Source organism: Vicia villosa, linkage group LG7 (genome assembly GCF_029867415.1).
Source record: "Vicia villosa cultivar HV-30 ecotype Madison, WI linkage group LG7, Vvil1.0, whole genome shotgun sequence".
In the NCBI taxonomy this organism is placed as follows: domain Eukaryota; kingdom Viridiplantae; phylum Streptophyta; class Magnoliopsida; order Fabales; family Fabaceae; genus Vicia; species Vicia villosa.
The window spans coordinates 52,600,644-52,619,128 of record NC_081186.1 but is presented as its reverse complement, the minus strand read 5'-3'; the positions used below and the strand labels follow the sequence as shown (position 1 = coordinate 52,619,128).

The 18,485-nt window shown below is 35.7% G+C and overlaps 1 protein-coding gene across 1 annotated transcript; it reads right to left on the bottom strand.

Moving 5' to 3' along the window:
• Nucleotides 1-1,947: 1,947 nt before the first annotated feature.
• Nucleotides 1,948-8,462, bottom strand: LOC131620571 (ABC transporter B family member 2-like). The gene is made up of 10 exons (XM_058891696.1): nucleotides 8,194-8,462; nucleotides 6,738-6,792; nucleotides 6,481-6,656; nucleotides 5,864-6,324; nucleotides 5,176-5,707; nucleotides 4,752-5,107; nucleotides 4,225-4,640; nucleotides 3,482-3,971; nucleotides 2,842-3,254; nucleotides 1,948-2,628 (listed from the first exon to the last, which is right to left on the bottom strand). The coding sequence occupies exons 1-10, from the start codon at nucleotides 8,407-8,409 to the stop codon at nucleotides 2,084-2,086; spliced, it is 3,660 nt and encodes a 1,219-aa protein (XP_058747679.1). The 5' UTR covers nucleotides 8,410-8,462; the 3' UTR covers nucleotides 1,948-2,083.
• Between the last annotated feature and the right edge of the window lie 10,023 nt (nucleotides 8,463-18,485).

Genomic DNA, 18,485 nt, shown 5'->3' with positions numbered 1-18,485 from the left:
TTAATCACAACATAATCTAATTGAATAATTTATAACAATATAACTCCATTGTCTACTAAATTTAATTTCAAGGAAGAAAAAATTGTTTCAATGTTGGGATCTCCTTCAATATCAAAATCATCTGCAACAAAACCAACGGCATCCGTAACATCTTTATTTTATTTTATATTTTTTATTTCACTTCTTTAGTTTTGTATTTTAATTTTTCATTAATATAATCAAAACGACGTCGTTTTAATTTTTTTAAATAAAAAATTAAAAAAAGCACTTAAACCGCCAGTGTTTCTGGTTTTAGCGGTTTACACCTGTTCAACGACATATTCGATCTAGCAATTGAACTAGACTGGTTACCTGGTTGATTCCCAGTTCGACCGGCCGGTCCGGTTTTTAAAACACTGCCTATATGTTGATGATTTGATTTTCACTAGAAATAATTCAAAGATGATTGTACAATTCAGGAAGGCTATGATTATATATTTTGAAATGACACATACGAACTTAATGTCGTACTTTCTTGGCATTGAGGTCATTCAACAAAATGATGAGATTTGCATTTCCCAAAAGAAATATGCTAGTGATATTTTGAAGAAGTTTAAGATGGAGCATTCAAAGCCAATTTACATGCCCGTCGAAGAAAAGTTAAAGTTGACAAGAGAAAATGATGGAAAGAGGGTAAATTGAAGCCAATATAAAAGTTTGATTGGAAGTATGAGATATTTAACTGCGACAAAACCTGATATAGTTTATGGAGTTGGTTTACTTAGCAGATTCTTGGAAGAACCGTGTGTTAGCCATTTGTAAGGAGTTAAGAGGATTCTTCGTTATATCGAAGGTACATTGACTGATGGAATTTTTATGCTAGTAATAATGATGTGGAGCTTGTTGGATACACAAATAATATTTGGGATGAAGATATAGAAACAATAAAAAGCACGTCAGGGTACACATTTCATTTGGGCACGTGTGCAATTTCACGGTCTTCAAAGAACTAATCAGTTATTGCGCTTTCTACCGTTGAAGTTGAATATATTGCAGCAACTTGTTGTGCTACTCAAACAATATGAATGAAAAGAATTTTAGAAGTGATACATCAGAAAGAGAATAGTCTTATAAAGATATATTGTGACAACAAATGAGCTATTGCACTGAGTAAGAATATGATTTTTCATGGACCTTCCAAACATATTGATATTTGATTTCACAAGATAAGAGAGTTGATAGCTGAGAAAGAAGTGATAATCGAGTATTGTCCAACCGAATAACAAATTGCATATATTTTTACAAAACCATTAAAAATTGAGTTATTTTACAAGTTGAAGATGCTTGGAATGATACGAGCTTGATTTAAGAGAGACAATATAAGAATTAAATGAAGTTAAAGAAGTTCCAATTTCTAAAAGAGGATTCTAGAGTTTGGTTGGAAGGAGTACCAGAAGACTTCAGTTGGATATTTGACTTTTCTTAATTATTAAATAGGGTTAAATATGTTTGTAGTCCCTATAAAATTATTAAAAATGACTTTTAGTCCCTATAAAATTACTTTCGCACGTCGATATTTTTTTATAAGGATTAAAAACCAAAATTGAGATATTTATAGGGACCAAAGACATATTTAACCCTACTAAATATTAGCATGTTTTCATTCTTCAACGAAAGAATTTCATTGAACCAAAATACATCAATCGCCGGAAGCTTTACTTAATGCATAAGATTAGTTACTTAGTTGCTAAGGATAGAAAGCCTGTAAAAGGCATGCTTATGTACGTGTAGCTATTATAAAAAAAAAAATCAAAATATATGAATGAAAGATAGTTAAGAAAATTAATTTTACTGCCATTTGAAATACAAATTTCAAGTGTTTCTTTTGAAAGGTTTTTAATAGAATTTGAAAAGAGGGGTGAAAATGTAGTTCTCATGAATAGAGCAATTGAGTAGACAACAAAAGAAGAATGAAAAGAGGTTTCTATTATTATTGAGTAATCTATGTGTTTAATATGAAAAACAAGTGTTCATTAGAGATTCACATGTGGTAGCAACTAGCAAACAATAAAGTGTTACTCATTTTGTATTCTTATCCATTACATTATGTAGCTGTTTGTTGTTGTAGGCTGGCTAGTTTGAAATAAGCTCCATCTATATTCTCTATAAGACTTGAATGAGTACCTTGTTCAATAATCTTTCCATCCTGCAAAACCGATATTTGATCTGCATTTCTTATTGTGGACAGCCTATGTGCCACAATAACTGTTGTCCTATTTTGCATCAACTTGTCTAAAGCTTGTTGCACAACGCGCTCCGACTCTACATCAAGTGCGCTTGTTGCTTCGTCCAGAAGTAATATTTCGGGGTTTCTCAAAATAGCCCTTGCAATGGCTATTCTTTGTTTTTGGCCACCGGATAGTTGAACTCCTCTCTCTCCTGCTTTGGTTGAGTAGCCTTCAGGTAGTGCACTGATGAAGTTATGAGCATTGGCTAGTTTCGCTGCTTCAATCACTTCTGATTCAGATGCTTCTTCTTTTCCGTAGAGAATGTTCTTGTAGATCGATGTTGCAAATAGAGCTGGCTCTTGTTGTACTAGACCAATGTGCTTCCGAAGCGAATTCAAATTCATTTCCTTGATGTCTTTTCCTGTAAGCATTTGATGAGTCATCGTTAAATGAATGTTTTACATTTATCGTAACCACCTACCATAGTTCTAAATTGCGCGTTTGTCTGCATTTTGCCACAATATTAGTGTAAATGCATCTGCAACTGCAACCGCAATTTAGAACTATGATGGTGACTTCTAAAATGCATGCACATAAGAGAAGTTAATGCATAAGCTGTTCAAACATATTATACCGTCAATCATCACTTTTCCGGAAGTTGGATCGTAAAATCTAAGAATGAGTGAGATTATTGAGCTTTTACCGGAACCACTGTGCCCAACCAAGGCAAGACTCTTCCCCGAAGGCACCATTAGATTGAAATTATCGAAAATAACAATGTTCGGTCTTGACGGATAGCTAAAATTGATCTTTCTTAGCTCAATTGTTCCTTCCACTGTCACCAAGTCTTCTCCAACATCATGTACTATTCCTGACTTTCTATCTATCATATCAAAAATCGATGAAACCATTTGATTCCCCTTCAAAAGGTCTGGTGCAAGTGCCAATGTCTCCCCCATAGCCAGTGCGGTTACTATTAAAACCATAAATGACTTCATGATTGATTTAAAGCTAGAAAGCTCCTTTTCTATCAACACAGATCCATACCTGCAAAAGGTATATACACAATGAATGACGGACACAGACACACACAGACACTGGCCTATGTGGCACCTAATGTGCTATATATTCAATGTATGTATTTCGGTGTCAGTATCAGACATGAACACGTTTTCATTAAGAAATGTCGGTGCTACATGGTAAGGAAATCTATGATGGATAAGACATTTATAGTTTGATTTAAAGCAAATGAACAATTAAGCTAGAGAATGTACCACAAGGCTACGCCATAAGATGAGAAAATAAAGAACTGAGAAATTCCATAAAATATGCCAGCGATTTGGCCTCGTTTGAACGAACGTTTGGAAGGCTCGACGAGCTCGTTAACATAAAGGCCAATGATCTTTTCTTCTGCACAAAATGCAGCCACAGTCCTTATATTACTGACAGCCTCCCCGGCTAACATGTTCGCTTTAAGATATGCTTTGCTTAGGTTACCACCAAATCCTTGCATGAAAAGTTTCTCACCAATGTGACCACTAATGATCAAAGGATATGTGGCCAAGACAACAAGTGTTATTCTCCAGTTCAAAATGAAAGCAATGATAAATGCAGTAACAACTAGACCAACATTCTGCAAGAGAATCGTAGAACGATCCACCACTATGGTTTTTAACAAAGTCGCATCGCTCTCTAAACGTGACGAAAGCACGGTACTCGTGTTTCTTGTATCATCAAACCAACCAATTTCATTCTTCAAAATAGCTGCAGTTATACAAACAACAAAAATTAACAACAATTGACGACACCCCTTAGGAAAAGAAGCTCGTAGTCGTCCTCATCATCCTAACAACTGAGACAATGACCTGGTTGATACTGGTTCGACAAAAATGAGGAAAATTTTAAGGCACAGATACTCGTTTTTCTCTACTTTTGTCGAACCAGCATTGACCATGTCACTGTTTCACGAAACAAACACACAAATAAGTATGATAAATATCAAGTTAAGCAGAATTACCAGAAAGCATAATTTCTCTAACGCGTAGTGTAAGTCGCTCTCCCATGATTCCAAAAGAAAGATGTTCAATGGAATAAGCAGTGATAGCTAAAATCGCTGCTCCACAGAAGAGAAAAGCTATTTTTTTCACTTCATGTTGTGTGCTATCCCAATCCATATAGTATGATACAAGAGCATGAGAGATTCCAAGGGCAAAAAGTGGCATAAGAGCACCAGTAACAAAAGCAGCCAAGGTTCCAAAAACTCCGTAAGACCAATAAGGACCAATCATTGAATATAATCTTATTAATGAAACAGGCCTCGGCTTTTCAATACTTTCTGCTTCATCGTCACACGCATGGCCAGTAGAGTCCTTATCCGAACGAAAACTACCACCGATAATTGATGTTTGCGATGTTTCTCTCGAGTCCTTTATGCTACAATTGATACACGCACACATAAGTGAAACTTAAAGAGCTTATGAAAATAAGTTGACATGTCAAATAATTTAATCCAGATAGGCCTAATGAGATACAAATTTGAAGCACCTTGATGATTGTCCTAAGGAACGATCCGAAGAAGGATTTCCTTGAACAAGAGATACATATACACTATTTGAGTCGGAAATGAGCTCTTCGTGATTTCCAGTTTCCACAATGCTCCCTTCTTTAACAACAGCTATCATATCTGCATTCCTAATCGTAGAAAGCCTGTGTGCAACTATCACAGTTGTTCTACCGATCATGACACGATCAAGAGCCTCTTGTACACTTTTCTCAGACTCCGCATCCAAAGCACTAGTTGCTTCATCTAATAACAAGATCGAAGGATTCTTAACTATAGCACGAGATATCGCAATCCTTTGCTTTTGTCCACCTGATAATTGTATCCCTCTCTCCCCAACCTGTGAAAGAAATTTAATGTCATCTCGTGAAGCAAAAGCGTCTAACGAATTGGTTGAAGCATCATTACCTGAGTATCTAATCCGTCGGGAAGATTGTTGATGAAAGAGTGAGCATCAGAAAGTTCCAAAGCGCGGTTTAGTTCTTCGGGCGTGGCATCATTTTTACCATACAATATGTTCTCCCTTATGGTTGTAGCGAAAAGTGCAGGCTCTTGATTAACTAGTCCTATTTGATGTCTAAGCCATTTTAGATCAAGTTCTTTGATATCATTTCTATCTAATAGAATTTGACCAGAAATTGGTTCATAGAAACGCTCAATTAGCGATATAATCGTGCTTTTTCCTGAACCACTTCCTCCTACAAGCGCCAAAATTTTACCAGAAGGAATCTCATGACAAAGATTGTTGAAAATAACTACATCAGGACGAGATGGATAACTGAAACATACGTTAATAAATTGTATGTGACCGTCTATTTTTCTTAATTTTCGGCCAGTTTTTGGTCTAACTTTGTCTCGATTTATCATCTCAAAAATAGGATACGCTGCCGATTTTGCTCTAACGAATGCAGAAATGTCTGGTGCTGCCTGCCCAAGTGACCTGAAAAGTTAGAACCAAAATAGCATTCATCATATAACACACCATAATAAGCTCACAGTACGTTTGACAGAATCACTCTGTGTCACCTGACACAGAGTGATTCTGTCAAACGTATCATGAGTTTAAATATGCACTCAAGTGTAAAAAAAAACTTACAGGCCGGAGATAACAACATTGAGCATAGTAGTAAACGCGACGCCACCATTGGCAATACCCTTGTGAACAACAATGCTGGTGAACCAAACAAGAAAAGCCCATGATAGAAAAAGAACACAATGCATAGAGCCTAGTCCTAGACCCTTTGCTAAACCTGCTTTTCTACCATTCTTATAAGTATTCCTCAAAGCTACTTTGTATGATATCACTGCTCTTTGTTCTCCTCCAAATGCTTGTACAGTTCTCACATTTCCTAACACCTCCTGAGCAATTTGACGGGCTCGTGTATACGATTTACGAACTTTTGCAATAAGACCGAATGAGACGTATGCATAAAGACCTCCAGCAATAGCAATCAATGGAACAATAGCAAGTGTGACTAAACTTGTTTGCCAAACTTTGAAAAATCCGATTATAAAGCCGGCTATAAATCGGCTTATGTAGTGCATAAAGTTCCCAACCTATAAATTTAATAGAAAAACTTGTTTACATTAATACGTAAATATAAATAAATACTGCTGCTAGGGATTTAACCTTAAACCAACCGTTTACGTTCATTTAACTCAACTAACATATATCAGTTGAGTTATTGACAATTAGAATGTATGCGTATGTACCTTCTCGGATAATGCTTCTTGAACAAATATGATGTCAGTTGTAATAGAAGAAATAACTTGTCCAGTTGATGGTTCAGTATCAAAAAGACTTATGTCTTGATTCAACATTGATCTTAAATATGCCATTCTCATTTTTGCAGCTTGACGTTCTCCAGTATGCATCCAACATGCTACCTCTGTGGATTTCAATTCAACATTATTCAAATAATTTTATCTTGGTGAGTAAAAGGAATGTTCTTATATATTTAAAGACATACCTGCCCATGATGAAAACAATATTACTATACTTAGATACACAAAATCCAATGCATACTGCACAATCACAAACAGATAGAATATTATAATTATATTTATTTTAAAAAAATAATTTGCAAAAGAAAAGTTATTACTTGAAACATCAGTTGAGACTTGAGACTACATTTTTGTCAGAAACATCATGAAGAAAGTAGTCACAACTTCACTTATTTCGAAAGATTTATTAAATGTAACAACTAGATTATTGATGATATTTTCAATATGGTTGTACATGACTAAAACAAGTTTTAGTTCAAGAGATTTTGGGGACAGTTATATAGTCGTGGAAGAATCCAACATGTCAAACTTCAATGCTCAAATGTTATTATGACATGCATGCATGTTTTGGAACTTATGAATGATGATGAATTTAGTTGTTGATAATAGTAACTTCTTGATAGTTGCTCTTAAATTTAATATAAATAATATGCATAACAAGAACTCCTATAATACATGTCTTAAATTATTTAATAAATAATTTTGTTGAAACTTATTTATTATAAATTTAGATGTTTTGATCTCCTAACTAATTTTTTTTTTTATCTTTTTGGTTTGACATTTTTGATGTATTTTAGTTTTTATCTATTCTCTTTCACATAAATATAAATTGATTTTAATATTTTATTCTGGTTTTAGTTCTTGTCCCCTATGCTTTTTTATTTTTTATCCATTATCATTTAATAATTTTAATTTTTAAAAATTATAATTTTAATGTTAATTTTTTTTTATAATTAAGTTAAAAAACAAAGATCAAATCTTAAGCTTAACACTTAACATTTCTTTTATAGAAAATGAATTAAATTTATCTAACATTTAAATTATATCTCACATAGCATTCGTTAAAACAAAATGAGCCAAAATAACACATATATTTTAATTTTTATTGATTTCTATTTCACAACTTTTTTAAATTAATGTTACAATTAAATTGATTTTATTTATCTTCTAAACATTTCTTCAATAATTAATGTTACAATTAAATTGATTTTATTTATCTTCTAAACATTTCTTCAATAATAATTAAATACACTACATTTGACATCTGACATGTTCCATATATATATTTATATAAATGTTTTGAAGGGATATTTTAAGGTTTTTTTTTTATAAGCAAGATGAAATAAAGAGAGTGTATATAAAGGCTACTTCACCCCTAATACATCAAAATAAAAGAGGCTAAGCCCAGTGTGATTTGATAGTTAATTACATATAAAAAAAACGTAGAGTAATAGGAAAATTGGCACTACTAAAAAATGTAATATATTAATATTTGCTATTCTAACATATCTATATAATAAAGAGTTTAATCATCACATAGTTATCCAATAAAAACCTATGATCTTGTTATGTTGGTTTATTTTGTTACTGTCTCTTAAAAATAACAACACAATATTATATTCTAATTCGATTTGTACAAACCTCTGCAACTTGGTGAGAAGCTTCTTTGGGAAAAAGATAAGCCAAACCAATGACATTAATAATTTTTCCAAAGAAGATAAAGAAAACAGGCACAGATGCACCATGAATGCATGCTCCAACAGATCCAATAACCATTAAGACATAATCATAGAAGTCAGCAAATGAGAAAAGCTTCAGCAATGGAACTTTTCTCCCCCTTGAACCACGTTTTGACATAATTGATTTTATGAGATAAGTTGTAAGATAGAAAAGCTTCACATTGTTTGTAGTGTTTTATCCTTAGCTAAGAAGAAATGAGATTGTGAAATTAAGCACTTGGTGTCTATACTTGTTTGTTTATGCGGTTTAACTTAGATTCTAAGAAAATTAATTGTACATATTGTTAACTACTATCTCACAAATTTGAGTAACTTTTTTCATACGTAAAATTAATGTAAATTCATACACCAAAAAGTAATGTAAATTCATCCGTTAGTGAGGGGAGCAATTGTCACGACACACTTCAATTTTTATTATTTATTTAATTTTTTTCATTGATCAAAACAACATTGTTTTGGGATTTAATAATAATAAAAAAACCCACGTGTATCTCCATCACTCATGGAATGGAAATTGCATTATTTCCGCGTTGGGAATGTATGATCTACCAACCCACCTCCATATCCAATTACATTCATTCGAGTGAGTTTCTCTATATCTGGATTCGACACCCAACCTAATGAAATATTTGGAATATACATAGTCCCTTAAACATGAGTCTCGTAAGGGGGAGATGCTTTAGGCAAGTGTATCGGTCTTAAAAATAATTGGATGTACACAGTCTTCCAAATACGAGGCTCGTGGGAGAGAGATACTTTAGATAAGGGTCTCATCTTACTTCTCGGGAGGCTCTTACCCTTTACCTAGCGAGAACTCGCTCTTTTGAAGTACAGGACGATATCGTTTTCTTTATTTTCTATGGACGAGAACGTCATTGCTTGCTGGCGTGAATGCGTCTATCCGAGCTTGTCCTTCCATTACCCATGCTCCTACTCGACCTTTTGTCTCTAGCTCGTCCGTACGAGACTAGGTGTTATAGTTTTAGTATTAATTTCCTCCTGACTCAAATAAAAACATGTTGTCATCATTACCCCCATAACCCTAATCTAATTGCCATTTAATATGACCTTTCCCTTCATACGCTACCTATTGTCATACCCCAAATTTGTCATACCCTTTCTATCTGGTTTATGCTTTTCATTTCATCTGCATCTTTCCATTAGGTCATTTATATATCATGCATTCATTCACTGAATAAACAATTGGGGCATTGGATCAATGATCATGGAAAGAGCTGAGGCTTCACATGGATTAGGGGTTTACCCATCATGCTCAAGGTTATAAGATGAATCTTCAAGGCTTGGTTGGCTATTGTCGCGGGGAAAAATCGTATCTTTTTCGGGATGAGACACCTGATGCCTTCTTTGGGCTCGAGTGCTCATAAAAATGATTTTTCTTTTGTTTTTGTCACGACCAAACTTTTTATTGTTTCCAAAGTAGGAAAAGGAAAAAAGTTGCAATAACCTAAAAAGTGGGGGAGAGATTTCGGGTAAGAGGGTTGGTTGTACGAAGGGAAGGTATTAGCACCCAACGTATCTATAGTACTCTATAGGTTTCTTTGCTATGTTTTTCATTCTATGTTATTGAGGAGGTTCTTGTGAGATAGGTGGGACCTAGGGTGTTTGTTTGATTATGCTCGCAAAGATCATCGCGATCCTCTGCATACATATCCCTTAGAGGGAATCAGAGCATCTGTAGCTCGGGGTCTACGGGTGCTAAGGTTTGAGTGGTTTGAGGGAGAAGTTTTGCTCGCCAAGGATACGACCTTGTGCCTACGTATTCTCAAAGGGATGTTGAGAAAGTCAGAGCAATCGTAGTTCCCACTTATGCTAGTGGAAGCAAAGGATAAGAGACTAATGTCATCTAAATGTTCGATGTATCTAATCTATATCATCACATACATCTGTTTGATTTTGTTTGAAAATCTTTTCATTATAAGCCCTGGGCCATGCCACTTATGATGCTTAGAATGATAAAGATGTTTTTTAGCCAGCCTTGTGGCAAAAACTTTCAATGAAGTCAGCCTTGTGACAAAAAGTTTTGATTAATCAGCCAGCCTTGTGGCAAAAGTTTCAATGAAGTCAGCCTTGTGACAAAAACTTTGATTAATCAGCCAGTATGGTGGCAAAAAGGTTTGATTGATTAGCCAGCCTTGTGGCAAAAAAGTTAAGTTGATTGATTGATTGATTGATTGTTTGTGATGATATAGAAGAGATACTCCTATCATAGAGATGATAAATGTCTAATCTCCTAGGGTATTTGATTTGGATATTGGGGATGCTTATAAGAAGCCCGTGGGTCCTTGTACGAAGCCCAAGAGGAGGCTATTCGAGGGTCCTTGCATTGTAAGCCCAAGAGGAGGCTATGGGAGAGACAATCGAGGGTCCTTGCATTGTAAGCCCAAGAGGAGGCTATGGGAGGGACAAGTCGTTTGTACGAAGCCCAAGAGGAGGCATGGTATAGTTGGTTTGAGCTCTTAGAGCGATTTCACCGGGAAACCATACTCTATGTCCTAACCTAAACTAGGGAGATTCTTTGCACGAAGCCCAATAGGAGGCTATGGGGAACCTAGTGTTGTACTAAGTTGAACAAGTATATATAACACGATCACAAATATGAACAAGTACGAACAAATATGAACAAGTACATGAACAAATATGAACAAGTATGAACAGTTATATATGACAAGGTGTGTGTATACAATGGAGTTTATGAAGGAAATATACCTGTAAGCATGATCCGTTTGTATGCACGGGGGCTCGGGACTTATACTCGGGGAGAGGCCCATTGAGTTTATTCAAAAGCTATGTAAACAAGTATTTACAAAAGGGCTCGGGACTTATACCTACATGGAGGCCCATGGTATTTTTGGGAAGATTTAAAGGAAACCTTCATTTTTGATTTGTTATTCGAGGTTAAAAATCAAATTGATTGAGGTATGTACAAAAAGGTGTATGTACAATGAAATACCTAATTCCATGTAAGGGAATGGGACTTATACCTATGTGGAGGCCCAGATTGATTTTTGAAGAAAAAACCCTAATTTTGATCTTGTTACTCGAGGGTTTAAATCAATTTGGATCGCGGTATAAAAAGATAGGCGTATATACAATGAAAAACCTAAATTTATACAAAGGAATGGGACTTATACCATAAGGGATGCCCCGGTTTTTTAGAAAACCAATTGATCAATCCAAAAAGATTTAATCAAGAGTTTTTGAAAGGAGAACCAAAAAGAAATGGTTTTGAAAGCGATTTGTTTTGAAAAACGACGATCGTTTGTTTTAAAATGGTTGGAAATTTTGAAAGAAATCAATTTAATTAAGATAAAAGCAAAGATTATACTTAATTAATACCTAAATGATTAGGGTTTTGATCACAAAATATTTACAAGTAGTTAATTTTTGAAAAATCAAATGAAAAACAATTTTTAAAGTATTTAAAAACACTTAAAAACATGTCATTTTAAATCCATTTAAAAATGTATTAAATAAATATTTTTTTGTGATTTTTTTGGATGTTCATAAAATATATATATTAAACAAAGAGTGTGCAAAAAATGAAGTGGAAATGATGAATTTTGATTGGTTAAATTAATGGATGAAGTTGTGTAAAAAAATTAAAGAAAATAAGTGATAAAAAAGAATGGTTTGGCCCTTAGGAGTGTTGAACTCGTGACCTTGAGGTCATTACTCAAAAACTTAGCCAACTGGACCATGCGCGTGGTCTGTTTAACATTTGCAACGAATAGATTATATTACAAACTCAATTTTCAAATTTCCTTCGCAAAAAATGGCGCCAAGAACACACCCTAATTTGATTTTTGAAAATTCTGAAAACTGAACCAAATTGATCAAGTGAAGGGTCTATCTCACTCGTTTTTTCACGAGGATCATGATGGTGTCCTCATAATTCATTTATTTTTGCTCTAAGGTTATCAATTTTGTGATGAACACGAAGAACCCTAATTCTGAATTTGAACATGAAATTGTGTATGATTGATGAATTGTGAAATTGATTGAGGGCTATTGATCAGTGATAGTGCAGAAACAAGATGGCAACTCAATTTTTCATTTATGATGCATGTAGGTATGAGTTTGAAGTTCATGAGGCTTACCTTCAAAAACGGCCAAACTGGAGATTGAATTCTGAGTTGGAGGTGTTGCAGATGCTTTTTAATGATCTGGATAGCTTCAATGATGATTATAGAACATGTCTGAATGCTTGGAGTAGACTGAATTCATCTGAGCATAGCCATGGGACCCGATCTGCAGAGCTATGGAGTGAGGATCGAATTTGATGATTTTGGTGTTTCAGATCATGTATGATGGTTGGAACAGTTCATATGAAGCATATGGATGATGTTTAGAAGGTTAGTTTGGATAAATATGGCTTGGTATGAGAATTGGCATGATAAGGTTCACCATATGCAAACATGGAGGTTGAAGAGTGATTCTGAGTTTTAAGTGTTTTTGGGGGGTGTGAGTGGATCAAACACATCCCATATGATGTTTATGAGATGTTAGAACCATCACTTTGGCCATAACTTCAAGGATTTGGAGGTTGAGTTTTCTACCTCTTTGAAACTCATGAAACTTGCAACTTAAGAAAGAAGAGAGAAAACCTATGATTGTGAGGTTTTGGTGTGATTTGAAGAGTGATTTGAACCTCTATTTATAGGCCAAGGATTCTGAATGCAGAGCTTTGCAAGTTGATCAAAGAATGGTGATTTGGCATTTGGAGATAAAATGGAATCTTTACATTAAATGCAAATGGTTAAAAGTGACTTAACCATGGTTAATCTTCCAAGCTTCTTATCCTCTTCCATTCTGATCTTCAAATCAGAAAATATCTCTCAATTATTGCATTGATGCATCATTACTTGCATTATAGGTCATATAGTATTGAAACTTAGTGAAAATGGTTTGAAATTTCAAGTGAAAATGATCACTAAATGCATAATTCAAAGCCATAGCTATGCTCAATATTTTTTCATGCTCTTGGACATTTTGGAAAGCTCATGTTATGCACTTAAAATCCCTAGTTGAAAGTTTCTTCAAGACCTTTAAGGAAATGGGTGAAAAAGATCCATGAACTTTGAGAAAAATGAGATTTCAAGTGAAATTTTCAAAAGATACCAACTTTGAAGCTCCATATCTCTTAAATGGTTGATCTTTTGGAAAATCATTTTATGTGACAAAGTTGTTTATTGGATCAAAATCTACAACTTTCATGTTGGAAGTTTTTTTCAGTTTGTAGGTGAAATGTTGAGTTATTCCCTTCCAAAGTTTGGAAAAAACCAATGAAAAACACTTAGAAAATTTTCTAAGTATAAAAGTCAAACTTTTGACTTTTTGATTCTTGATTGATTTTCTTGATTTTTATTGATCAAATGACTTCATATATCATATATTGATGATTCAAAACTTCAAAAGTCATGGTTGACCAAAATTCCCCAAAAGTCAATGGTGATCTTGTACAGTTGACTTTTTCAAACGAATCGCGTTTCTGGAGATTTCAAATGAACCAGGCTATCCTCACCAAATGAGTGGTATGAATGGATCACATTGAGTTATTGGAGGACCTTGAGCCATAGTTTAAGTTGTGGCACCATGTTCTGATTAAAAAGTCAGTGGTTCAGGTGAATTAGGTCAAAAACCCTAATTGTCGACCTGATGAAATTGATGACTGTGGGTCTTGAATTGAGATGTAATTTCCATTGGATATTGTCATAGGGATTATTTGAAGATGATTTAAACCTTTGACTGATCCCCTGGAGCTTTTTAGGGTTTCCCAAATGTGATCCCTGATTTCAGTCCCTGATAGTTCAAAAACCCTAATCTGATGATTTGAAATTTCACTGTTGATCAGTCCCTGTGTAGGGGATGTCTTGAGCCAATAGATTAGGTCAAAATGATGTACTTGGGGTCTTGAGGTCATGTCCCAAGTCATTAGGTCAAATCCTGAGCAAAAGTCAGGGGTATGCTATCTTCAGTCAAAACCCTAATCTGATTGATTCAAAGTCTCTGAGCTTGTTGAAATGAATCTTTGAGGACCAAATGTTGATTGTTGATGAAGATAGTTCCTTTGAGATGAAGGGAGAACAAAACCCTAATTGGTTGTTACTTGTACTGATGAATAATTTCTTGATTAAACCTTGCTGAGCACAAGTAGCAAACACAAGCTATGCACTTTGTTAGAGATGCAAATGATGCATATGCAAATGATATGAGGTGGTGTCTTAGGTCAAAAATTGGGGTATGACTGATGCCCCTATTTAAGTTTCTTCAACCTGAGACATGAAGATTGAAAATCTTCGTTTTGATAGGGTGGAAGAGACTTAAATATCAGAAGACGCAAATTTTGGACCTAAGATACCAAAATCGCGAATGATGCAAGGATATATCTACCGAGGGATATCAAAAACTGACTCCATTGGGGAAAAGAGATCGGGAAGGATGTCTCAATCCGTTTTAGGAAGAGAATCCATTTTTCTCTTCGGGAAAGCAAGTGTATGCTTCACCGGGGAATGATAGCTTTGTAAGAAAAGCTTACCTATCGACATTATCGACTATCAGCATGGGGATAGACTTGTTTAATAATGCGAAGGTGAAAGGTATGAAACTATATTACCGACTATCAGCATGGTGATAGACTTGAAATGGTAAAAAGAGTTTCAAAGGTTCGGTTAATATTACCGACTATCAGCATGGTGATAGACATGTTTAATAATATAACCAGAACAAAAAGGTTACCGACTACCAGCCTCGTGATAGTAGTTCTGAAGACATGATCAATTATCAGCCGAGTGATAACATGATTCTGGAGACTTTGCTAGGGAAATTATTGGTTATTCAGCCTTGTGAACAGTAATAAGGCCCTGATTGTCACGTGGTCTTCATGATTGATTTCCTAGAGAGGAAAAGTCTTTTGGAAGAGACATAAACTGCTCAGATGATGAGGCTATTGCTTATTGTCTGTTTTTCACGACTCTATTTGAGGAATCGGAATTTGAATCTCTGGTAAAGACAGGGTTCTAACCAAGAATGAATTGGAAAGAAACGGTCAAACAAGACTTTGTACCCATGAGGAATGAACTCAACGGGATTTTCTCTTTCGTTTTGAGAGGAGAAGACTGAAGCAACCTTCTTCCACGAGGAATGATCTCAGTGGGGAACTGGAGAAAGAAAATGTTCTTTTTGCTTATGGGTGACAACCTACTGGAGAGATGACATGCCCATACCTGTTTCTTTTTTCTTTTTTTCTTCTATGTTCTTTCTTTTTTGGGATAGATATATCCTGAACAAATGATTTCGAAGCAAACATTGAAAAATGCAAGAATGCATAAATGATGCAAATATGTATGAATGATGAATGTCATGAATGTAGCATGCATACTGACGAAATTGACGGACAAAGAAGTGTATACTGGAGACGGACCGACGTCGCAATACAACCAGATACTTGGCAAATGTTCTTCAACACGGTGCAGATAATACAGTTGATGAATGGTGTTGCGTGCTTTAAACTTCTCTGAGGAAGATAAGCATCTTTTCTTATTGAGATGGAAGAACTTCTTCACTGGAGATAGAAAATCTTCGTCACTGGGGATAAAAGACCTTCTTCACTGGGGATAGAAGAGCTTTTCCTATCATAATCTTTGATTCATCCTATGGAGATAGCTGTTGATGTTCCTTCGGTTGTTCACCACTCAAAGGAAAGTTTCGCTTTTAGTTTGAAAAAGAAAAGTAAATTCATTTCAAACTTTTTCTCTTTATTTTGTTTTTTTTTCAAAAGTGAATAACACAATTAAAGCGTCATTTTGCAAGCTAGAAGAAATCAAGAATTGCAAACAAATGGGCACAAGGCTCAAATTTATTTAATAGGATGGTAACCAGCTAAAGGCGTGATTCCATAGAGTATTTACAAAAGTTGGAAATGGTAATTATGCGGAAAAGGCTACATTGAAAGCAATAACCACTATTCCCCCTAACAACTTTGAGTTCTAACTGTGCTTGTCGCTTCAGATTGACGATGATTTGATCGAAGATCCTTCGATGGAAAAGATGATTCAGGTGACGAAGTACAGAGTGATGCAGTTACTTTGTCATAAATCCTTAATTTTTGCCTAGATTGCCCTTTCAGGTTTTCAATCTACCAGGATGAATTTTTTTCTGTTTATTGTCTCTAATTTTTTCCTGGACCGCCCTTTCGGGTTTTCAGTCCACCGAGACGCTCATTTTTGCCTAAGTCGCCCTTTGCGGGTTTTCAACTTACCGAGCTGTTTTTTTTCCTTTTTTAGACAAAGTATTTCTTGACTGCATCAACATTCACAGGATGTGGGAGTTCATCACCATCCATGGTTGCAAGAGTCATGGCGCCGCCAGAAAATGTTCTTTTGACAACATACGGGCCTTCGTAATTAGGAGACCATTTGCCCCTAGAATCTGGTTGAAAAGACAAGATCTTTTTAAGCACGAGGTCGCCTTCTTGAAATTCACGAGGTCGAACCTTTTTGTTGAAGGCTTGTTTCATCCTTGCTTGGTATAACTGTCCATGGCATAGAGCAGTCATACGTTTTTCTTCGATTAAGTTCAACTGATCGTATCTGCTTTGACACCATTCAGCCTCTGATAACTTAGTCTCCATGAGGACTCTCATTGATGGTATTTCAACTTCTACGGGGAGCACAGCTTCCATGCCGTATACTAGAGAAAAGGGAGTTGCCCCTGTTGAAGTATGCACTGAAGTACGGTACCCATGTAAAGCAAATGGCAGCATTTCATGCCAGTCTTTGTAAGTGACGACCATTTTCTGGACGATCTTCTTAATGTTCTTATTGGTAGCTTCAACGGCGCCGTTCATTTTTTGTCTATAAGGAGAAGAGTTATGATGCTCAATCTTGAATTCCTCACATAATTCTTTCATCATTTTGTTGTTCAAGTTCGAACCATTGTCAGTAATGATCTTGCTGGGAACACCATATCGGCAAATGATGTTATTCTTGATAAACCTCACAACCACTTGTCTTGTAACATTGGCGTAAGATGCTGCTTCGACCCATTTGGTGAAGTAATCAATAGCCACTAAGATGAAACGATGACCATTTGAAGCTTTTGGTTCGATCATCCCAATCATGTCGATACCCCACATGGAAAAAGGCCATGGAGATGAGAGAACGTTGAGTAGAGTCGGTGGCACATGGATCTTATCTGCGTAGATCTGGCACTTGTGACATCTCTTCACGTGTTTACAACAATCAGATTCCATTGTCAACCAATAGTATCCTGCTCATAAGATCTTTTGGACATTGCATGCCCATTCGAATGAGTTCCAAAGGACCCTTCATGCACTTCATGCATTAACATGTCTGCTTCGTGTCTATCCACGCATCTGAGCAAAACCATGTCGAAGTTTCTTTTGTATAGCACTTCTCCGTTCAGGAAGAAACTGCCAGAAAGCCTCCTTAGAGTTTTCTTATCTTTGTTTGATGCCCTAAGTGGGTACTCTTGAGTTTGAAGGAAGCGTTTGATGCCGTGAAACCACGGTTTATCATCGATGACTGCTTCGGTTGCAAACACATAGGCGGGCCTTTCAAGGCGCATAATTCTGACTTTAGGCATATCATTCCAATGATTGACTTTGAACATGGAAGATAGAGTAGCCAAGGCGTCTGCCATTCGATTCTGATCTCGAGGTATATGATGCAATTCAACCTTGTTGAAGAAAGTCAACAGACGTCTTGCATAATCTCTGTAAGGAATCAAGCCAGGGTGGTAAGTTTCCCACTTGTCTTTGATTTGGTTGATCACGAGGGCTGAATCTCCATATATGTCGAGGATCTTGATCCTTAAGTCAATGGCTTCTTCGAGACCCATGATACAAGCTTCATATTCTGCGATGTTGTTGGTACAATCAAATAGCAATCTGGCAGAGAACGGGATATGAGTACCCTTGGGAGTGATGATGATTGCCCCAATTCCATTTCCAAAAGCGTTTACTGCTCCATCAAAAATTAGGCCCCATCTTGATCCAGGATCAGGACCTTCTTCAGGTAACGGTTCGTCACAATCTTTCATCTTCAAGTACATGACATCTTCGTCAGGAAAGTCAAACTTGAGAGATTGATATTCATTAATTGGTTGATGCGCCAAGTGATCGGCGAGAATGCTTCCTTTGACCGCTTTTTGAGC

Excerpts from the sequence above, each read along its gene's own strand:
- LOC131620571 (XM_058891696.1), bottom strand. The coding sequence starts at position 8,409 with ATGTCAAAACGTGGTTCAAGGGGGAGAAAAGTTCCATTGCTGAAGCTT. Across the intron at positions 5,108-5,175 it reads CCGACGGATTAGATACTCAG|GTTGGGGAGAGAGGGATACA; the intron begins GTAATGATGCTT and ends TTTCTTTCACAG. Across the intron at positions 3,972-4,224 it reads TAGAGAAATTATGCTTTCTG|CTATTTTGAAGAATGAAATT; the intron begins GTAATTCTGCTT and ends GTATAACTGCAG.